This window comes from Panulirus ornatus, chromosome 43 (assembly GCF_036320965.1).
Source record: "Panulirus ornatus isolate Po-2019 chromosome 43, ASM3632096v1, whole genome shotgun sequence".
Classification (NCBI taxonomy): domain Eukaryota; kingdom Metazoa; phylum Arthropoda; class Malacostraca; order Decapoda; family Palinuridae; genus Panulirus; species Panulirus ornatus.
Window position 1 is genome coordinate 28,663,134 of NC_092266.1, and position 21,748 is coordinate 28,684,881.

At 35.2% G+C, this 21,748-nt stretch overlaps 1 protein-coding gene across 3 annotated transcripts; it reads left to right on the plus strand.

Moving 5' to 3' along the window:
- Window positions 1–6,598: 6,598 nt before the first annotated feature.
- Window positions 6,599–21,530, plus strand: Yif1 (Yip1d-interacting factor 1). Of its 3 annotated transcripts, none has more exons than XM_071687380.1 (8): window positions 6,599–6,730; window positions 10,681–10,860; window positions 12,546–12,655; window positions 13,420–13,602; window positions 15,307–15,443; window positions 17,484–17,639; window positions 17,919–18,012; window positions 19,030–21,530. In XM_071687380.1, exons 2-8 carry the CDS (start codon window positions 10,746–10,748, stop codon window positions 19,180–19,182), a joined length of 948 nt encoding a protein of 315 aa, XP_071543481.1. In that variant the 5' UTR covers window positions 6,599–6,730; window positions 10,681–10,745; the 3' UTR covers window positions 19,183–21,530. The 3 variants fall into 3 exon arrangements, with proteins under 3 accessions (XP_071543481.1, XP_071543480.1, XP_071543479.1); XM_071687379.1 differs by having other exon boundaries at window positions 6,638–6,802; XM_071687378.1 differs by having other exon boundaries at window positions 6,662–6,808.
- Window positions 21,531–21,748: the final 218 nt, after the last annotated feature.

A 21,748-nucleotide genomic window follows, 5' to 3' on the forward strand; every position in this document is an offset into this window, starting at 1 on the left:
CAACTGTAAAATCAAAAGTATATATACTCACAGTCATTAGTTTCAATGCCAGATGTCATGTTAGGCCAACACCGATCAAAAAAATTTTAGCCACATGGCTGATGTTTCAGTAGTTTTCCTAAACAAGTCATTCTTTACTGTAAGTCGGGCAACAAGTAATCACAACCATCACGAAAAGTGGTACATTAGTGCAAAATACATATATACACATTATCAAACCATCAGGGTATGAGCACTTTGTGGAAATTAAATTTCAAGACGCTTCGTACCTTACTGATGCAACACTGGTTAATTACTACTTTCCTTCTGAGTTCTTTAAGTATCAAAGGTAAGAACTTCTAAGATTACCAAGAACTTACTTCTTTACACGGACTAGTTACGTAATAAGTTTGGGCAATAACTCGGTCTTTCTCTGCATTTGATCAACACGCCAGGCCAGGGATTATGGTTGGTTGTTTGGGCTTTAAGCCTATCAACTGCCAGGGTCATGAAGGCCGTCAACGTAAGCTGCATCCACCAACCGAAAAATCTTTCACACCTTCTTTGGGTGTTAAAGATAATTCGAAGACCACACACACTCTATGCATGTGGCCCTTTGGATTAAGATAATGGCTGGTGAAGGGAGTCGCAATGCGATGCCAACTTCTGTCTGTTGAAGCATTAAAGGATTATGTCTTAGGTTGGTCACAATCATCAGTGCTGAGTATTGAATGAAAAAGTCTGAAGTGGGTGTTTGAAGATAAAAAAAATAAAAAGCAGAAATGTTAGTACTCAATATTCAACAGAGTGGCTCTTCAAACTTATTTCAAATATTTACTATCAACGACCTGCTCTTATGTAAAGGCAAATATTTCCACCTCCATCGACAGGCCATATATACATATACAGTGTATTAGTCTAAAATTATTATTATTCTTTTCATGTCCTGGAGATGTGGAATACTTTTCATGTCCTGGAGTTGTAGTAACCAATCTTACTATATTTTTTCAAGCCTTCACCTGATTCTGGAATCATGCTCTTGGGTGTCCATAGGAATAAACCTAGCTATCTCTACCTCTTGGGTTTCCGTAAGACTAATCATAGCTACTCTATCAAAAGACAAATTCTGCACTTGGCTACCCAAAAACCCCTGATGCAGGAAACAGCGGTCAAGTATAATGAAAAAAAAATATACATGTATAATTATATAACCATAGAAGTGCAATAAAATAACCTTTCATCATTGCTCCATACTAGTCACACAGTAGGAGAGAATATGCAGCGCTGACTTTCTTCCCATTGACCAACTTCACATGAAAATGAAAGACCCCTAAAGCACCTGTTTATACGGACAAATATCTGTCTCTTCAAATTATTTGTATACTTAAAGATATGGAATACCTACTTTGAGTATAAAAACTAAAGGCATTCAGTATAAAAGCACAGAAAGAAATGCAGAAATGAAAAAGCACATCTTTTTCATATAATCCTAAATTCCAACAATGCTGAAGCAAACCATTGGGCTAGGAAAAAGGCTTTCTTATAATATATTTATTCAACCAAATTTTACAATCTTTACAGCTTCTTTACATGTGCAGAATATTAACAACAGGAGTTCCTCATTCCTCTGAAAAAAAATAATGAATGCAAATGTAATCATTACAAAATTTACCTAAACATTAATACTCTCAACAGAATTCCTACAATATTATGCACAATGAGTAAAAAGAAAATAAGTAAGAATCTTGAAGAATGAATGAAAATCTAAAGAACAATGATTGTGGCAGAAAGAACACAGGTGAAAAAAAAGTGCCCAATATTAAATAAAGTCTGGGAGATTGTTTGCGATGATAATCTTTAATAAGAAACAGAGAGTACTTTGGAAAACTGATTGGAAATCATAAAGAGAAATGGCTAATGGTTGCCTTTAAGAGATTAAAAAGAACAAAACAGGAAAAATAAGAGATACATCATAAATAAAATGGCTCTTTTAGAGACCTACTTTGGACACATCTATACATGTCGATGGATTGAACCAGGGCACGTGAAGCATCTGGGGCAAGCCATGGAAGGTTTTGTGGGGTCTGGATGTGGAAAGGGAGCTGTGGTTTCGGTGAATTATACATGACAGCTAGAGACTGAGTGTGAATGAATGTGGCCTTTGTTGTTTTTTTCCTGGCGCTACCTCGCGCACGTGCAGGGGGAGGGGGTTGTCATTTCATGTGTAGTGGGGTGGCGATGGGAATGAATAAAAGTAGCAAGTATGAATTATTTACATGTGTATATATGTATATGTCTGTGTATGTATATATTTGTATACGTTGAAATGTATAGGTATGTATATGCAAGTGTGTGGACGTGTATGTATATACATGTGTCTGTGGGCGGGTTGGGCCATTCTTTCATCTGTTTCCTTGCGCTACCTCACTAATGCAGGAGACAGCAGGAATGCTACCGCTACGCTATGGGCACAGGGGTCCCTGGTTCGATCCTGGCTGTTGGAGGTTTGTATGTTCTATGAAGGTGAGCGTTCATATGCACTTTATTTGTATATATATATATATATATATATATATATATATATATATATATATATATATATATATATATATATCATTGTTTGTCCATTTCTCTTTCATTCATCCATTCACATAGTTCCCACATCTTTTGAATGGCAAAAATTTTTTAAAATCTACTTTGAAAAAACTTGCTGATAGACCATACTCAGGGTTGTATTCCAGCAATATACAATCAATCTACTTCAAACAACATGCTGTCCTCAGGTAATTCATTTCTAACATGTCCACCCTCTTACATTCAATTTTGTTCAAGGCTCAAGATACACACCCATACAACAACGTTAAGATTATTATATCTTAACAGACAAAGATCTCTCCATCAGCATACTCCTCAACGATTCCAGGGTCTCAGTTCCCAATCTTCCATCATACGACTCACTTCATACTCATGGTTCCATCCCGTGCAAAGTCCACTCCCAAGTATCTAAAACATTTTACTGCCTCCTCTAGGGAAGTCCCATAACCAAACCATCACTTACATTTCACCCTCTATATAAATCTATAGAGGTTAAGGATTCCAAAACTTTTGTAGCAATCATGTTCATTACAATTTATCAGTGATAATACGAGTGAGTGTTTTTGTATTACATATTAAATAACTATATGCTTCAAGTGTTATATGCAAATTATCATTCTTTATTCATTAAATCCACAAAAGAATGCTCTTTCAAAACTGCAAATAGCTAACAATAACAAAGCTTAGAAATCATACATCTGAAACTCATGCAACTTCTGAAAAGATACACAACTCACTTATGGCTTTGCCATCCTTCCATTTTATGATCTTGATCTGTGAACCATCACGCTTGAGGGCCTCTGCCCTTATTGGTTCTTTCAGTGCTTTACGGAGCGCACGTGCAGCAATGACTGAGTACTGTGCATAGCTGTAAAATGGATAAAAATGACTGTTAACCCTGCACAGATTCAAGTAAATTATCAATAACCACAATAAAGATCATGACATTTCAAAATTCTAAATGACATCCTTAAACTCAAAAAAAAAAAAAAAAAAGTGCAGACAATTAGGAACTGTAAGGAACATTCTGAAAACAATTGCCATAAAAATCTAGATTCTGCTGGGGGGATTCAACATTCTGATTAAAGAACATTGTAGACTACTTAGATGCCTATTCACAATAATAAAGTATGGTGAATTTGCATTCCCATTCTACATGTAACATACCCCTTGTCATATGTTGTCTGTAATCAGTAGGGACCATTTCCAAACACTGTACATATCAGGATACTGTTGTTGAACTGAGGTCCCTTGCTACACTCTATCCTCAAATTTACATCCCCAACAATCCAATCATCATTCAGATTCCAGTTTGGTATTAAACATGTGAACATCATTCTTTTAATCAGTACATTATCAACTATTGATAATTTTTTTTTTTTTTTTAATTTCTGGAGACTTACAAAAGAAGTTTGACACCATTCCACAAAAAGTATCCTACCTTTTTCTCAGTTAAAAAGAAGGGGAGGAATAGATCACTATGATGAAAGGAACCATCAGAAAGGATAATCAATTAAACGAGTTATGCAACCTGATTAAATATGATAAAGATTTTCTCAAGGAATTGTTGGATATATAATTAAAACCACGGAAGCTCGGTTGGGATCATTTTCTTTATCCAACAGGAATAAACCACTGGTGGCAGAGGCTGCAAGGACTGGGAAAAAGTTAAATTAATCAATGCAAAAGCAAGTAATATTAGGAAACCATCAAAAGCCTTACCCTCACAACCAAAATAAATTTTTGATGTTATTAGATAAATGTGATTATTTTGGTTTTGCATTCACACCAAGCTGCTGGCCAGTAGAGATAAAAATGCACTCATCGAACAAATCTCCCAGTATATAAATATACAAAAAGGGTCAAAATAATCAAACTTTCAGTTGCTTATTGTAAATTACTAAAATTTTGCTGGATCTGTTGGGAATATTGGCCAAAATATTAATCATTACGATAATCTTTATACATCTGGAACTCTCTATCTTCTGATGTCTTTAAAATACCTATAACAGGTATTTCACGCCCTCAAAAATTTGTAAATATTTTCCCTTGTCTTCTCTTTTTTCCGCTTCATAATACTCTCTATATTTCAATTAAAGGCCGGCCTTGATGTGGACTTTGGACCGTGACTGGAGCCTTCAACATAAAAACCTAATCCTGAATTCTCCCCAATACTAGTTAATATTCTGACTTTATTTGCAAGAAAGATAAGACATCAATCCTCTGCTGGTATTCCTGTAATAGCAATTAATCATAATAGGATCTATAACATATATAGCAATTTCCAAAAGTCTAATGGGATGCGGAGCTAAAATATCATTATCGGCAAAATAAGTTAACCTTCACAACACTGTGTAAGGAGTGCAGTCTGGGTCAGTGTTGATGGTGGGTTAAAATGTTACAATAAGGTGAACTTTGGCCTGGACTGCTCTCTTTGCATTTTCTATGGGGAAAATGTTCACGATACAGAAATAACCACAGCGTATTCCAACGCCATTGCTGTGGCAGCAATAAAATGCTACCTTGCCTAAACAGGTCACTATAAACATAAAACAATTCCATCAATTAAAGTAATGGTGTCAAAACTATTCCGAATCTTAACATGGGCACTTTAAGTTATTATACAACACAAATATTTCCTGAGCATTTTTGTTTTCCGTTATCAATCTTTCATACCTTCAACTAAGAACATCATAATACTGCCTTGTATGTTCGTTACTACGGTGAAGTAGTAGTTAAATACTCACTTTAGTCCAGCTGCTCTCCAGAAAGTCATTTTGATTGGTGTTATTTGGTTAAGCAAATTTTGGTCTTGGAATTCACAGCTGACCGGCGAGGAAGGAGACGAGATCGGTTCATAGAAAACGTATATACAACCTTTAAGTCAAATTAACTTCCGTAATAAGTAGTTAAAATATATCTATTAATTATATGTATATATCCAAAAAATCACAAATAGTCAATAATAATTTTACGAGCTCCGAAAATATTGAATTGACATATCCTTAGACAATTTAATAAAAATGGTGATTTGACTCCGTATGTACGGGAGCTTATCATGCACAGATGATTATGAGCAAAGAGATGAATAAAACAAAATATGTCTGCGAATCATAAAGAATAATTTCAGTTACATTGTGATTCTACGATAAAGTTTGATGAAAAGTAGATTACACAACAAACACAAACTTGGATTCAGATTTCTAGATAAGGTAATCTCAAGGAATGATGATGAGCATTAGGCACTAGTATGAAAGCATGAGGGGTTTATTTCCTCCTTAAGTCTATCTAACCTCAGAGCTAAAACCATTTGCTTTGATTTTCTTTTAGGGAGATGAAGTTCCAGGGAGCAAATCCCATTTCTCTGCGCAATTGTGTTTGTACATACCTTCTTTTAATTCATATTCATAAAGCCCTTGTTCTGTCTTATATATGTATTCAAGGAAGTTAATTTTAGAGTCAAAACTTCTCACATCAACTTCACACACCTGACTTCAATGTTAAAAGACCCACAGCTCTTGCGAGTGGCCGATTTTTTTTTTTTTTCTACTTTGTTTCTGGAGAGGAGAAAGCATGTGTGAAATGAAACATTGGTGAAGAGTGTATGGTTACAATATGAATATATGAAACTGGGCAATCCACATATCAGTTCAAAGTGAATTTTATGACCTGTATAAATATAGCTTCTACAAAGCTTTGTGGCATCAAATATGGGATTGCAGGGATGACACATTAACTTTGCCCATGCCATCGCCTTAAGGTGGGAAAGAACAGTAAGAATCTAGTTATCTAGAGAGAGGATGAAAAGGCTTTCAGAACTTATTTTTCCTGATTGTTGTATACTAAACTAATACTTTGTATTTGTACTATTCAAATTTACCCGCCTTCGAAATAAACTGAGGTAGTATAGTTGACATTCATAAACAGTTAAAACATAGAAATAAAGAAATAGTTCATATATCTCATACTTGTGCTCATATTCATTCTTTAATATCACACATAGACTGAATAATTTTTCATTCTATAATCTATAAATATGTTTTCTTAATCATCTTTCATTTGATTGTTTTTTCACGCCGGGTGTGTTGGCATTGGCACTGTGGAGGCAAGGAGGATTGTCAACATCAGCTGGCTCGCCTTCTCTCCCCGTTTTTGTGTGAGTTACGGCATTTTCCTGGGGTTTCGGTGTTGGCCCAAATGGACTTCTCTATAACAGGCGGGAGGCAGCGTAAGTGTACGTACAATGAGGCGCATGACTGCCTTTCCAGACTTGCAGCAGTTGGATTGCACCCTGTACCCTCTTAACCTGCCTACTTAAGCAAAGGTATAACCTTTCCTCTGTAGTAATCCCTCCTTTGTGTTGCCATGCGTATGACGTGAAACACTTGTGTTGTTTCTTAAAACAATGCTAATTGATGTAACAAGACGTGAATAGTAGTTTCGCCTATCGTAGTATATATCTTTTGACCCATGTAAATAGCAGTTTCCATGTATATTATGTAACTACGAAAATTACTTTCTTCACGCCACCTTCTGATAAAAGTTTTTCATACATCAAATTATTATTAAATGCCATATTTTCGCATTCTCTTATAAACTACCTTTCGATTGATTACTTATAGTCAAAAGATAAAAATAAAAGTGCTTATGAGAAACCAACCTTTGAAATCTATGTTTATGTACAAAATGACTAATCTAAAGACATAGAAAGAAGCATCCTTAGATTAATGGATCACCAAATGAGAAAAAAAATATTTTGTGAAGGATTGGAATGTTCAGTAGGATTTGGAATCTAATTTTTTGGGAAAATCATTACTTGTCGATGATGAGTATTGATACCCCCCCCCCCCAATCGGTTATATAATGCAAGTTTATAAATTTCCTATATCCCTTCAGGCATGAAGGCTAAGACTTTACCTGTTTAGAACTGTGGCATGCACATCAGGGCCAAAACACATTAGTTTCCTTCCCTGTGATACATTAGATGATTGATAAAACATTGCAGTGCCCATATTGTAAGGCTGAAGTAAATTTATTTAGGAAGATGCTAGTTTTCCAATATGTCAAGAAATGAATGATGAAAGAACAGGGAATGAACAGGGTGATTAGAAAAAGTCATATGTTATTAATAACCTACAATAAGGTAAGTTGTAATTGATTTGTACATCATTAGATCTGATCAATCATCAGGTGAAGGTATGTCTTTAACTGTCAGCAGGATGGTCATTTGTGAATATCCTTACACTATGTGCAAGGACGTTCACATATTTCTTGGAGATGCCTTAGGCGATCCTCCTGCAATAGTCAATAGACTTTGACATAAGTAGTACTGATTAGTTCATAATACTGAACAGTGTAGATTTTTTTCATTTTTTTTATTTAGCTGAGATGGCATGGGCAGGTAAGGCACTAATTAAGGCCATCCCATTAATGCTCTATGTGTATATAATATATATATATATATATATATATATATATATATATATATATATATATATATATCCCTGGGGATAGGGGATTAAGAATACTTCCCACGTATTCCCTGCGTGTCGTAGCAGGCGACTAAAAGGGGAGGGAGCGGGGGGCTGGAAATCCTCCCCTCTCGTTTTTTTTTTTTTTTTTTAATTTTCCAAAAGAAGGAACAGAGGGGGCCAGGTGAGGATATTCCAAAAAAGGCCTGGTCCTCTGTTCTTAACGCTACCTCGCCAATGCGGGAAATGGCGAATAGTTTAGAAGAAAGAAAGAAAGAATATATATATATATATATATATATATATATATATATATATATATATATATATATATATATATACATATATATATATATATACACACACACATACATATATATATATATATATATATATATATATATATATATATATATATATATACTAGCCTGAGCCAGGTTCCCATTTCACCGACCAACCCATAGGGGTGAATGAACAGCTGGGTGGATGTTGTAGAAGGCAACTAAAAGGGGTGGGAGCAGGTGGATGGAAATCCTCCCCTTCAGTTTTTACTTTTCCACAGTATACAGTAATCTCAAGAATGCCAAACAGTTGGAACCAAACACTTCTTAAATTTATGAATTTAATGTATTTTAGAGTGAAGAGTTAGATTAGACATGTGCTGTACACAACAAAGAAAGAGGTTTTTGAAAATAAAAAATGCATTTATTAATTACCTACTTATCTTCCATGTTTCCTCCTCCAAAATTAAAAGAAGAAAAATCAACCAGAAGAATTAGATAGATGGTGAAATATAGGGACTGATGTTTGGGACCTTAGAGGTGAAAGTAAGTTAAAGTTTTTGATGGTGAGGTCCAGGCAACAGGAGTAGCTGTGTTGATATCTTGAATCTTATTGAGTGTGCAGGAACAAATGTAGAGGCACTTGAAAAGTATCAAGTGAATATAACTTATGCTTTTGCAACATTGTAACATGCTTGGTGATGGTCTTAAAGTTACTGTCACTGGCCATCTGCAGTTCTCTGCAGCTTTCTGGAGCATTTGATGCTGCATCACCTGTTTCATTTATTTGGGATACTCTTTGACCAGTTTGTCTTGGATTTAGAGGACAAGCATAGCATCTTGCTGACTTAATGTTCAAAGCTCCCATGCTCAAGAAAGCAAATAAGGATAGTGGTCAGCTGTACCCCCTCATCCATAGCATCCATCTTAGGTTATTTCTCATCACTATCCTCTGGTTTAGGGTTTAAAACCATTCAGGTTATCTCAGCATTATGTAATTGCTGCAAAACACGTCATGAAATCTCATGAACTTTCACCATGACTACACTAGTTCTTGTAGTTTTATTTCATAGAACTGATGATGCCATGCTCTTTAAACTGGATTAACAGAGTGCTTTGAGGATAATGAGGTAGGTACACGTTTTTGGCAAACAACTGCTTCACATAGGAGTCAGCTGAACAGTTATATAAAGGACAGTAATGCAGTCTTTTAATAGCTGTGCACATGAGCCTCAAGAACAAATTCTGGTTGGGGCAGTCATTGGTTATGACCTGAGTGATTACTGAAGCTTTGTAAATCATGGACTTACTTTTCATGCTTTCAGTGCATGAGGGTTAGGACTCTTCTGTATCACAAGTGGTTAACATCTATGTGGGCCAGAAGGATTTGCGCATGTAAGAAGAGTAAGCTTTGCTTTAAAATCTCTAACCTAATATGTCACCACCTTCTTTGTGCCCGTAAGCATGCTTTGAGGCCAATCCCTTCAAAACGCGCAAATCTTGTGTGTATTACAAAATTGTTCTGGGCTTAGCTCCTTATTCTTCACTAATCTAGCAAAAGAAGTCATATTCTTCTCAGCAGCCTCACTGTTAATAGACAGGTTTTTATCATTTGTTTTTAAAGGATGAGTGTCATTCTTTTAAGACCAGCCTTGAAAGTATTCACGTGTACTGATTTTCACATATTCTTAAAATGGTTTGGCCTTTTCTCAGAGCATTGGTCCAGATATATGAGTGTTTTCACTATATTGTTGGCCATACCACTTTCAATGCACCTTATCATGACCTACAGACTTTGCAATATGCAGTGTTATACCTACAAATTCCTTTAGTTGTGTCTCTGTCTGTGTAGAATTTCAAAAATTTACATGATGCCTTTCAGAAAGTATCATGAATGGTGGAAATAGGAGTACCATAAACTTCACATAGATTTTGCACTGCTGCACCTTTGTACAGATATTGTGATGTTTCTAATTTTTTCTTATAATATAGACATGCTTCCATTTTGTTACACTGACTATCCATGAGCTATGCCATGGCATTGACTTCTTAGAGGAGAATTATGCCCCCATGCACTGCCATGAATTCTATTATGCATTCAACAGAGAAAGAATTATCACATGATGAGAAGAGCAGTGATTCAAGGAAAGGTCAATTAAGGACTCTTGCTAACTGTTGTACATATTTGGATAGAAGCTCCTTAACAGCAAGTAGTCTTGTTTATGTCATGTCATATGGCACTTTTTAGGTAGCAAGCATGTGTGCTAGAAAATGGATGATGTTTTCAAAGGAATTAGATGCTTCATGTCTTTGAAATCTACCATATTCTTACATTAGGTGTATTTTTATTTCAGGTCGTCTGGGAGCACAAGTTCGTGGCCAAAAAACATCAAGTGGTGGTCCATCAGCAACAAGGACCATGGGTGATATGTATGATAATCAGTATAATACATATGGGCAACCTCGGCATCAGCAGGCACCACCACAACTCTTTGAAGATACCAGTGGCCAGAATTATGGGTATGGAAATCAAGGTAAGAAATAGTTATTTCTCAGTGTTACATAATTGATTACCTAGTCAAAGTTAGGTGATCAAAGTAAGCTTTTATTGGCACCTTTTCTTTCTGGAATTAAGTAAAGCTTTATGTTTGATACATAGCTGTAAAGGCGTTTGCAGTGATCAGTTTGTCACCTTTGAATTTTAAACTGGTGCAATTTTGAAATGAAATTGCATTAAGAATGGCCACAGCATACTTAGGTGCCTAGGATGCAGATTTAGCCTATATTACTTTAAAGTATTGAAGGTCCATTAGTCACAGGTTACTGTAAAAGAAGGTACACTTAACAGTTCAGGAATCTGTGTTCTAGTGCATGAAACCATACTTCCTTCTCCTCAAACTACTTTTATCTAGAGAGCACATTGTCAACATCCATTGACAGTGTCATCATTTCATAGGTGCTGGCTGGTGACACTCACTATCAGAATTTTTGTAAATGAGAAAATATGTAATTAGAGATTTCTGACCAATCTGTGATTGCTTAATGCAAACATAGTATGCAGACAGGTGTGTTGAGTTTCATCAAGGAACTCATGTTTTAGCTTGATGTTACTGTTGTCAGTTTAAGGGGAAGAAGTTAAGTTTCAAGGCTCAGCCATGGTTTTGCTGCTCTTTGCTGTTAATTCATCCTACTCTTATCTTGCATAATGCTCTATACGTTAAAGTATTAAACAACCAAGGTGACCTTACACAAACTCGATGCTCTCTCATATTTATTTCAAACCATGTTGTACTCATATAACCATTTAGTCTCACACAAACACTGATTCCATTTAAAGGCTTTGAGCTGCATTCATAAATTCTCCTTGAGCACGCTATAAAGTGAGAACTTTTCTGTTAACTTAATCATACTTTTTATTTCTCATTCTCTCTCTTTGTGCAAGTGGAAAAATCTGTTTTACACTCCATTTTGTTTTTCTGAATCCATCATGCATTTCACTTGTAAGAGGTTCACTATTCTACTAATGCAAGTATTCAGAACCTTACCTCGCATTTTGCCTTTTATGCTGAGAAGATAACCTCCAAGAAATTGGACAACCTTGGGTAGGGGACATCTCTTAAGCAAAAATATTTCTCAAAAAAAGGTGTATTCCTCTGTGCAGTTGACACACCCAATGGAAATGTGAATAGAGGTTGTAATTGTTACAGCTTCATGTACTACAGTGATCTTTTTGTATTGAAATTAGTCACTGCCTTTGCCAGGTCACTAGGCATATGATCACACTTCTGCACTTTTATACACATTTTACAGATCAATTTCACTCCATTTTCATCTCTCCTGTGCCCCTACTTATTCGATTCTTTTGAGGCATTATTGGTTTTTGCACTTTCTCCTTTGTAATGCCCTCTTTTAAAGCAATATTGTGTAAAGACAGTGAAGATTACCTCAAAGAAGAAAGTGAAAGTTAAGAAAATGTAGTAAAAAGTAGAGGTAAGGAAGACCATGAGATACAAGCAAATAGGAAAACACCAGTTCTTGGAATGATACAGACGTTTCAAAACATTGAATAGATCACCAAAAATATTCATTGTGAATATGGTAAAAAAGTAGTTGAAAGTGAGGAACATCCCTTCTTTCATGACACTGTTTTCATGAGAAAAAGATTAAACCAAACATTGTGTATTTCAATGTTAAAGAATTTTTATATGCTTCATTTCAGGGTATGGAGGCATGAATTACGGTTACCCATCTCAAGGGCAGGCAAATGAAAGGGCAGGTGTTGCTTATGGAGCTTACCCAGGAGGAATACCAGGATCACAGATATTTCAGGTTATTATTGTCCCTCTATACCTTCATACATTTGTTTATCTGATTGTTATTGTTATCTAATATTGCTTGTTGGAGTATTGGGAATGATAGTTTAAGTTTTGATATGTGATACTTAGACTGATGATAGACTTAAAAAAATGTGTGTATATTATTATTTTTTAGTATACATGATCGCTTTTTCCTGTGGTAGCAAGGTAGTGCCAGTAAACAGATGAAGAAAGACCCATTCCCTCATATACACATATATATACATGCACCTACATATACTTATATACATACATATACATAAACATGTACATATATACACATATACATATTCATACTTGCTCACCTTCATCCACTCCCAGCTACTCCCTAAAGCACAGGAAACAGCATCACCATTCCTGATGTCAGCTATGTAGTGCCAGGAAACAAAAAAGGCCACATCTACACACTCATTCTTTAGCTGTCATGTGTAATGCATTGAAACCACAGCTCCCTATCCACATCCAGGTCCTACAGACCTTTCCATGATTTACCCCAGACGCTTCACATGCCCTGGTTCAGTCCATCAACAGCATGTCGACCTCAATATACCATATTGTTCCAATTTATTCTATTCCATACATGCAATTCACCATCTTGCATGTCCAGGCCCTGATCACTCAAAATGTTTTTCACTCCATACACACACACAGACACACACAGACACACACACCTAGCTGGTAGGTAGGTAGATACTCTCGCTTTCTAATAGGTTTTATAATGATTTTTTTTAATTGCAGGACCCTATGGTAGCGAATATGGCAGTGCAGTATGGGCAGTCTTTAGCTAATCAGGGTCGGGAATACATGGATCAAAAACTGGAGAAGTATGTCAGTATGAGTCAAATCAAGTATTATTTTGCAGTGGACACACAGTATGTTATGAAAAAACTCCAACTTCTCTTCTTCCCATACACACACTCAGTAAGTGAAATGGTGAAATAAGTTTCACTTTTTTTATTCTCTGATATATGCTGCCTCTTTTGCCAGTTCTTATTATTAGTTTGTTTTTTGCAACAGTGGGAAATTGTAGATGCAGTCATGGTTCAACTTTTGTTATGTTATTACAGTATTACAATATTTTGGTAAAGCTTATTACTTAATGTCTCATAAATTAAATACCAATTTTGTTATCCACTGCTTTATATGATACTATTTTAAACATAAGCAAAAGATGAATTGATAGTCCAGGGTAGTCCAAAAGAGGACACAGAGAAGCAGCTTTGAGTGGTGCCAGTGGCATGGAAAGACTACCAGTATTGACATAGAACTTGACAAGTTAATGTGATATGACAGTGGATGAAGTCCTAGTGTCCTGTAGAGCAGTTTGCAAATGATGATAATCTTTAACTATATTTGAGGAACACCCAAAACAGTATACTCCATGTGAGAAAATGTGTCCTGAAATACTGAGAGGTTAATAGAGTTATATTCTTTTGTGAATATATCCTAAAGTACTCAGCATTTTAATTTATATGTGAATGCAAATGCTGTTGTGTATGCATAACGTCTGTTGTCCATGCACATAGATATAATAGGAACATGAGACATGGCATCAGTCCTCCCAAACCTCTTCTTCCCTGAGTTTTTAGATAAGTACTGGAGAGTTTTTGTTTATGACTCTATTTTAACATTCTCCAAATTGGTAAGCATCTACTAGTAGTGCCAATGACATGGAAAAATAATCAGTCTTGATGTAGACCTGGATATGTTGTTTTGATATGACTACAGGAAATCCTGTAAAACTGCATCTAGTACTCTTCTTGGGCAGTATTATAATCTTTAATGTATTTTAGTACCACATAGAACAGCATACTATATGTAAGAAAATATACCTAGAAGGTTTGAGATTAATACACAGGTACTTCCCTTTGTAAACATACACCAAGGTACACATCATATTAATTCACATACGAGTACAAATGCTGTAGCATTCACATAGTATTTGTCTGTCCATACATCCAGATATGATATACAGTCCATAGAGTGTCATTCCTTTACTCCACTTGTTGAGTTTTTAGGTTGTATAGATGGAAGATTTTCTTTTCTGGTCAATGTGATCTTTCCATTTCTGCAGTTTTCAGCATTCTGTCTTTGTCTCTGCTTCAGTCTTTATCCTGCCCTATCATTTCTCATTTCCAGTTTTTTAATCTTCAGAAGTCTCACCTGTATACGGTTCTGTCTATGCAAGTAGGAACACGTTTGTCTTCATTATTTCAGGAGGTAGGAATCTGCATCGGTCACCCAATGTGTGATAATATTTATAGTTGTAGTATGCTTCATGATGGCTGTACTACCATTATGAGCAAGAAAGCTACCAGATTGGTGCATTTGCTTACGTTTGTTGTTGAATTTACATAAATCTCCAAAATATAGTTATACATCTGGCATATTTCATTTATCAATATTTCATCATTATTGTCTTCATTGATCTCATGATTTCCTCTTTCTTGGCTCTTTAATTTTGCTTTCACACTCATTATCATCTTGCTTATCTAAATTACTTAATTTCTACTGTAATCATTTTCAGTTTCTTTTTCTTCATCTCTTTCTTGTCTGTTCTGTTCTCTTTCCATACCACTGTTCTGTGGTTAAATGTGTCACATGTGATGCTGTTGTTATTTACAGGATTGGAGTGTGAGGTATGTACAGGATGAACCTGTACAGCCCCGTCATGAAATCAATGCCCCTGACTTGTATATTCCCTTGATGGCTGTAGTGACATATATCTTAGTGGCTGGACTCTGCCTAGGCTTACAAGAGAGGTGGGTTGTTGCTCCTTATGATTTGCTTTTGGATTGTAAAGGAATTTAGTAGACTTCAAGATAATGGATAGATGTTTATAGTCAGCCAGCATATTGATCCTAGAGATTATGACTGATATGAACTCACCTTAAAGAAATTGCATTCTCAGTTAATTAACTATGGCAAATTTTGTAAATAAAAGAACAGTTATCTGCAATTGTTCTGAAAGCAGCAGTTGCAATCATTTTTATTCCAGGAAAGTGACTTTTCCTGCCAAATTGAAGAGTGTATTTCTCTGGTAGTTGCTGCATCCCATTATTCTCTTCGTTCTTTCTATAGAAGAATCACCTAACTCCTTTCCTACTGGCTTAACCCTCTCAGTGCTATGAACTTCATAACATTGTACACAGCGAGATGTCATTGGTATCAGTCGTCTATATAATTTCTCACTAAGTTGAATTTACATGCATTGAAGGCTCTTTTGGCTGGCCGTAGACCACAACTCAAACAAAGGATAAGTTATTGGAGCTTGCTCAAGGTTTCAGTATTCCACTAGTCTATGGTGTATAGTGGTGCACTGTCTCTTGGGACTCTGTGCTTGTAGTGCCCACTTCTTGTACTTTGGATTAGCCAGTCTGTTAAATAATGTGTTTTTCTTAAACTAGGAATGCTAAATACTTAATTTGTAAGAAAAAATAATGGTGCTGGTGGCTTTTTGTGCACTCCTCACATGAAATTGTGGATCTATTTGCATACCTAGGGTTGGTTAGCTGGATAAATAATGTTCTTTCTAAACTAGAAAGGCTTAATTGATTTGTGAAAAAAAATGATGGATTTGATAGTTCCTTTTGTGCACCTAATTTTATAAGTAAAGGTGTTCTAAATCTTTTTGTATACGTAGGATTTGCTAATCTGGTAAATGTTATCTTAAACTAAGAATGGGTGAGTATTAATTGATAAAAATAAATTATGTTTTTAAGAAATTTACTGTCCACCTATTCATGGATCCACAAAAGAATATCATGTTATTTTTAGTTCAGATTATTTGGTGACCTAAAAGGTTAAAATGGTACTTTAATGATCTAACTGTTAGAACTACTCATATTCCCTGGATCAAAGTATTATCAGTTTTCAGCTTTGGTCTGCCAGTGCCATAGATATATTAGCGACTTTCTTTCAACTTGATCACATTCCTCTTTACAGAGTAGGGAAATGTTGGATTTGTACTAGTCTGCTAAAAGCTGAATATTTTAATTTTTGCATAATTAAAATTTAGCCCTGAAATGTGTGAAATATGACCTTAGAATTGTTGTTGGTCTGAATTCTGAGCTATGGACAAGAAAAAGTTGTCTAAAGTATAGATGTTCTTGTGAGCTGTGTCTTTCTTCAAAAATTATATGTACAATTGTTAGTATGATTGTAAGATTTTGATTTTTTTTAGAAATAATGATGTTCTTATTCTATGTGCAACTTCACACTTTTGCAGAATGGTACTGAAAGATGCTCTCTCTGGGCCCAATAAGGTCTGCAAATAGAAATTAATATTAGTCTTGCAATGAATTTATAAACCATGGGAATTGATGTTTGTTTCAGTGAGAGTTCTACTTAGAAACAGCTGTTCAAAGCTCTTAACCCAGTAGTACCTATCATAAAGCAACCATCATTTCTCATGGCATGGGTGCTTTATTTAGGCAGAGCTACTTCACTGCAAATAATTTTGAAAAGATTGTTGGAGTAGAATGACTTGCTACCTCCCAAACACTTCAAATATAGATGTATTTTTTTTAGCTTTCAAGAGAGTCTTATTAGTCTGGGCAGTATCTCATTTGAGTTTGTCATCTAACCTTGTAGCAGACTTTCTTGACTGAATTTGAGTGTTTATTGAAACTGTGTTGTATTTTATGTAATATTAAATGGTTACAAGACAGGTCATATATATTTTTTGTTTTTAATTTTACATCATAGGAATTTATATGACAAAGGTAAATATAATCGAATTAGTATTTTTTATATTTTGAATTGCTTAAAAGAAGAAAATAAGGATCTGCTTCTTATTTTAGATTTTCGCCTGATGTACTTGGAATGCAAGCCAGCTCTGCTCTTGTTTGGTTGGTACTAGAGATCTTCATTGTATTTGCCACCCTCTATGTGACAGCCATACAGACTCACATAAAGTCCTTTGATTTGTTGGCATTTGCTTCATACAAATATGTGGGGTAAGTATTTTTTCTATTCTTGTCATAATGATAAAATTAAAAGGGTAGATATATCAAAAAACATTGGTATGAATGTGCTTTATGATGCTCTTTACAAAAAAATAAGACATATACTTACTTACAGCCTTGGTTAGATTTTTTATTTGGTTTTGAAGGGCTTTTAAAATGAATGATTGACTCTCCTTTTGTAATAGTAAATCACTTCATCTTTTGTGATAGATAATATGTCATGTATTCAGGGAATTGGGTACACACAATATTGTGTTTTATTTTTTTCAGAATGATTGTTGCACTTCTGGCTGGGCTAATGATGGATAGTTTGGGTTACTATTGTGTTCTAGCATACTCCAGCTTCAGTCTTGTTGTTTTCATGGTAAGTTTTGTCTTTATGTTCGTATCAATATACTTGTATTTATTTATATTCTTCAGACTTGGGAAAGAACTTTTACCATGCATTCAGAACCTAATGGGTTATCATGAAAGTAGTGATGCAGAGTAAATTATGATTTGTTTGGATGATTCGAAATTGTGAAAATGGAAGAAGTTTGTATTAGTTATCCCTGTTCTTTATATTGTATTTTTATGGTGCTATGTAAGTTAGACTGAGGTGGCGTGAATATGGTTTCCTGTTGGACTACGGAGAAATAGAATATAATTTAACACAATGCAAGTTAGACTGAGGTGGGGTGAATATGGTTTCCTGTTGGACTACGGAGAAATATAATGTAATTTAACACAATGTTATATCCATATGATGTTCTGATAGCAGATTCAGATGATGAGTTAAGAGAAAATGGTAAGATATGTAGATGATGTGTGTCTGTCAGGGCAAAGATGGGTGTTTGAAGTTATAGTTATGTCAATATTGTATGGATGCAGTTCTTATACCTTGAATGCAAAAGAAAGTGGGATGATGGATGTGTTGGAAACTAAATATGTGATGTGAGTTGGGTTGAATGTGTAAGGAGTGGAATGGCATTGTGTGCATGGGATAGAGTGAATTGTACCAGTGATATATGGGAGGGTACATTATACAAGGCAGTTAGTGATTGGATGTGTGCAAATGAGGCTATTGTTTGTTTCTTCCTGATGCTTCCATGTGAAGGTACAAGCAGTTATGTATGATTTTTTTTAGGTTTTTACATAATTTGTTTAATTTCTGTAATACCAATTTATTTTCTGCATTCAGAATTTTAAGCACTAAGTATTCTAGTGATTATGATCATGATTATGCAACTGTTTCCGATTAATTTTCTGAAGCTTCATAATCTTACTAGTCTACCTTCATGTATATTTTTTATATATATTTGGGCACCAGCAATAGCTGTTATTTGTTTTTGAACATTGCTTTTATATTTGCACACTTATATTGAATGGTATTTTTCAACAGTTCCGAACTTTGAGATGGCAAGTTCAAGGTAGTGATTCAGCAATAGATGCATACAGTGCAGGTAACAAGCGTCGTCTGTATCTGCTGCTCTTCATGTCTGGTCTACAGCCACTTATGATGTGGTGGCTCACTAAACACCTGGTGGCAAATTGATCAGGAACATAGTTTTCTTGACTGTAGACCAAATCACATTGCTGTACAGGTGACAGTGATGGGTATTTCATCAAATGTATGTTGGATTTCTTAGGTCAATAAAAATGCTCATTTAAATTTTCGATTAAATTATTAGAGACTGATTCAGCACTGAAAAAGAACACAATGTGGTTAGGGAATATAAATAAGAACAAATGATAATTGGTATAACCAAGGAACATCCATCATTATTACTTAGAAAAAGTTGCATCTTCTGTATTCAGATGCATAGTTGTTGCACAGCATATTGGCTTCAATAGGAGTTGAGGTATCACATGATTATATTATAACCTCTAGACTTACAAAGATGATCAGTTTATTTTCACCGTTTCATCCATAGGTGTTCTAAATAGGTATTCTTCACATAACATCTTTTGAAGAACGAATTTGCCGAAATATGCGGGAGACAGCGACAAAGTATAATAAAAAAAAAAAAAATAATGATGTTCCTAGTGATCTGCAGTGGTTTGCACTGTTGATATATGGTTTGAAAAGCGATTTAAACATAGTACCTGAAATTAGGGCAAGGAAAGATGGCACTTTGGCTTATGTGAGTCAACCATTTGTACCATACATCTTGCTATCTACAGATGACAAAATAAAAAAAAATGGCCACTCAGATTGTACACATACATTGAGTAATACCACTTTCCTCAATTTGGGAACATGATGATTGAATTACTTATATTTGCATGATTTTTTTTTGTGACCGTGGCCAAGCAGCTCGTTTCTTTTTCTTTTCACTTTTGCTAGTGTTAACACTTATTACTCTGTTGATATCTTTATACTATCTCTGAGGAGTAGGTCTTCAGTATGCTGGGCGAGAGGCAAATCTGTTGTTTGCCTAAGATACTGCTTTACTGGTATGCACCAGAGAAACTCCAGAAACTAGTGTCTATGTTTGGAAGCAAGTGTAATTGCATACTTGAACTGTGTAGGGAAGGACTTTTACACTGGTGGAACCCCATCTCTTGAAAACTTTCTACTATCATTTTGCTTTTTAAATTTATGTATGCTGTCCATATTAACCATGTCCACAGTCTTTATATTACCTTCATCCTCAACTCTTGTACTATAAAAATACTTTTTTTTCATCTTTTTTAAGAGTTTCTTCCTTCATTTCATGCTGTCCTCAGGTTGCTCTATCCCCACAGCTTTCAAAGAACTGCTCACTGTCCACATCATTGATCTGTGGAAAGATTTAAAGCATATAGCCTTTCTTTGTAACTTTATCTTAATTTTGATACCATCTTTCCCCTTTGTGGTGCTTTAGGTGCAAGGGCCAAACTTAAGATGCATATTTAGTTTTGGTCTTGTGTATGATATAAATAGCTTGCTAAATATTTCATCAGTATACTTGAAAGGTGTTCTGATATTTGCCAGAAAAGTTTGTCTCTTATTCTCCTAATGTGAGACTCTGGTGACAGGGATGATATCAACTTCCTAGTCCCTCTCACAAACACAACCCTAAAGCTTATTTCCTGCTAGATAATAGTAATATCGAGGCCTTCCCTCATTTTGTCCCATGCTCATTACATGTGCTGAGGTTGAATTTCATTATCCATGTATTAGACCAACTCTGTAAGCTGAGGCAATCCTTTTTGCACTTCATGACCTTTAAATCTGTCTGTCAGTATATACATGCATGTTCACCATTTTTCTTTGTTAGCAAGGTAGCACCAGGAACAAAATCACCTTAGTTGCTACAACCTTTATCTAACTTTCTTGAATAATACACTGAAACCAGAACCCCTGTTCCAAGCTAAGCAACCAGTGATTATTCTGAATGCTTTGTTTTGGGTGATATGTAGTTATGTTTGCTTCCAAAAGAATGAATGACCATGGAAATGCTTGTAGGATTTGGCAGTGCTTAGGGAGCTTTGGTTTCAGTGCTAATGCACAATAGAGACTAGATTTGAGCAAATGAGGCCATTCTTTGTGCTACCTTGTTAACGAGTGTGAAAAATCCACACTCAGTTTTTTTGGAAGAAATTAAGCAGTGGTCAACCAGAATGTTAGAAATTTTTTATTTAATAACAGAGTATGCATTTCTAATCAGTTGTTCATAAAATGAACATAGCTGGTAAGGGAAAATTTGAAGTATTGTGATACATGTAATAAGGGTTGAGAATGGGACTCCTAAGATTTTGTATTCCTCACAGTAGAGGAAGTGACTATTAACAACACCCAAAAACGTTACATATATACTGACAGTTGTTCCTCAGTTTGTTGTCATCCTTATACTATTATATTTTTGTAAATAAAGCAGACAACTTGTAAACCTAATATACAATTTCCATGCACAATAACCCATTTTTTTCATATTCTCATTTTCAAAATGAACCCCCTAAATTAATTGATATACTAATCACTCAAAACTTTAGTGCTGGCTCTTCATTTTACAACCGTTATCAAAAGTCAATGGTGAAGAGAAGCGTCAGCATACTTGTACATCATTTAGACATCTATTTGTTCATCCCAACCAATAACAATTACAAGTATAGAGTAAAAGTGTAAAAGGTTGTTA

Excerpts from the sequence above, each read along its gene's own strand:
- Yif1 (XM_071687378.1), top strand. The coding sequence starts at position 6,772 with ATGGACTTCTCTATAACAGGCGGGAGGCAGCGTAAGT. Across the intron at positions 6,809-10,680 it reads AGGCGGGAGGCAGCGTAAGT|GTCGTCTGGGAGCACAAGTT; the intron begins GTACGTACAATG and ends TTTTTATTTCAG. Across the intron at positions 17,640-17,918 it reads GCTTCATACAAATATGTGGG|AATGATTGTTGCACTTCTGG; the intron begins GTAAGTATTTTT and ends TATTTTTTTCAG.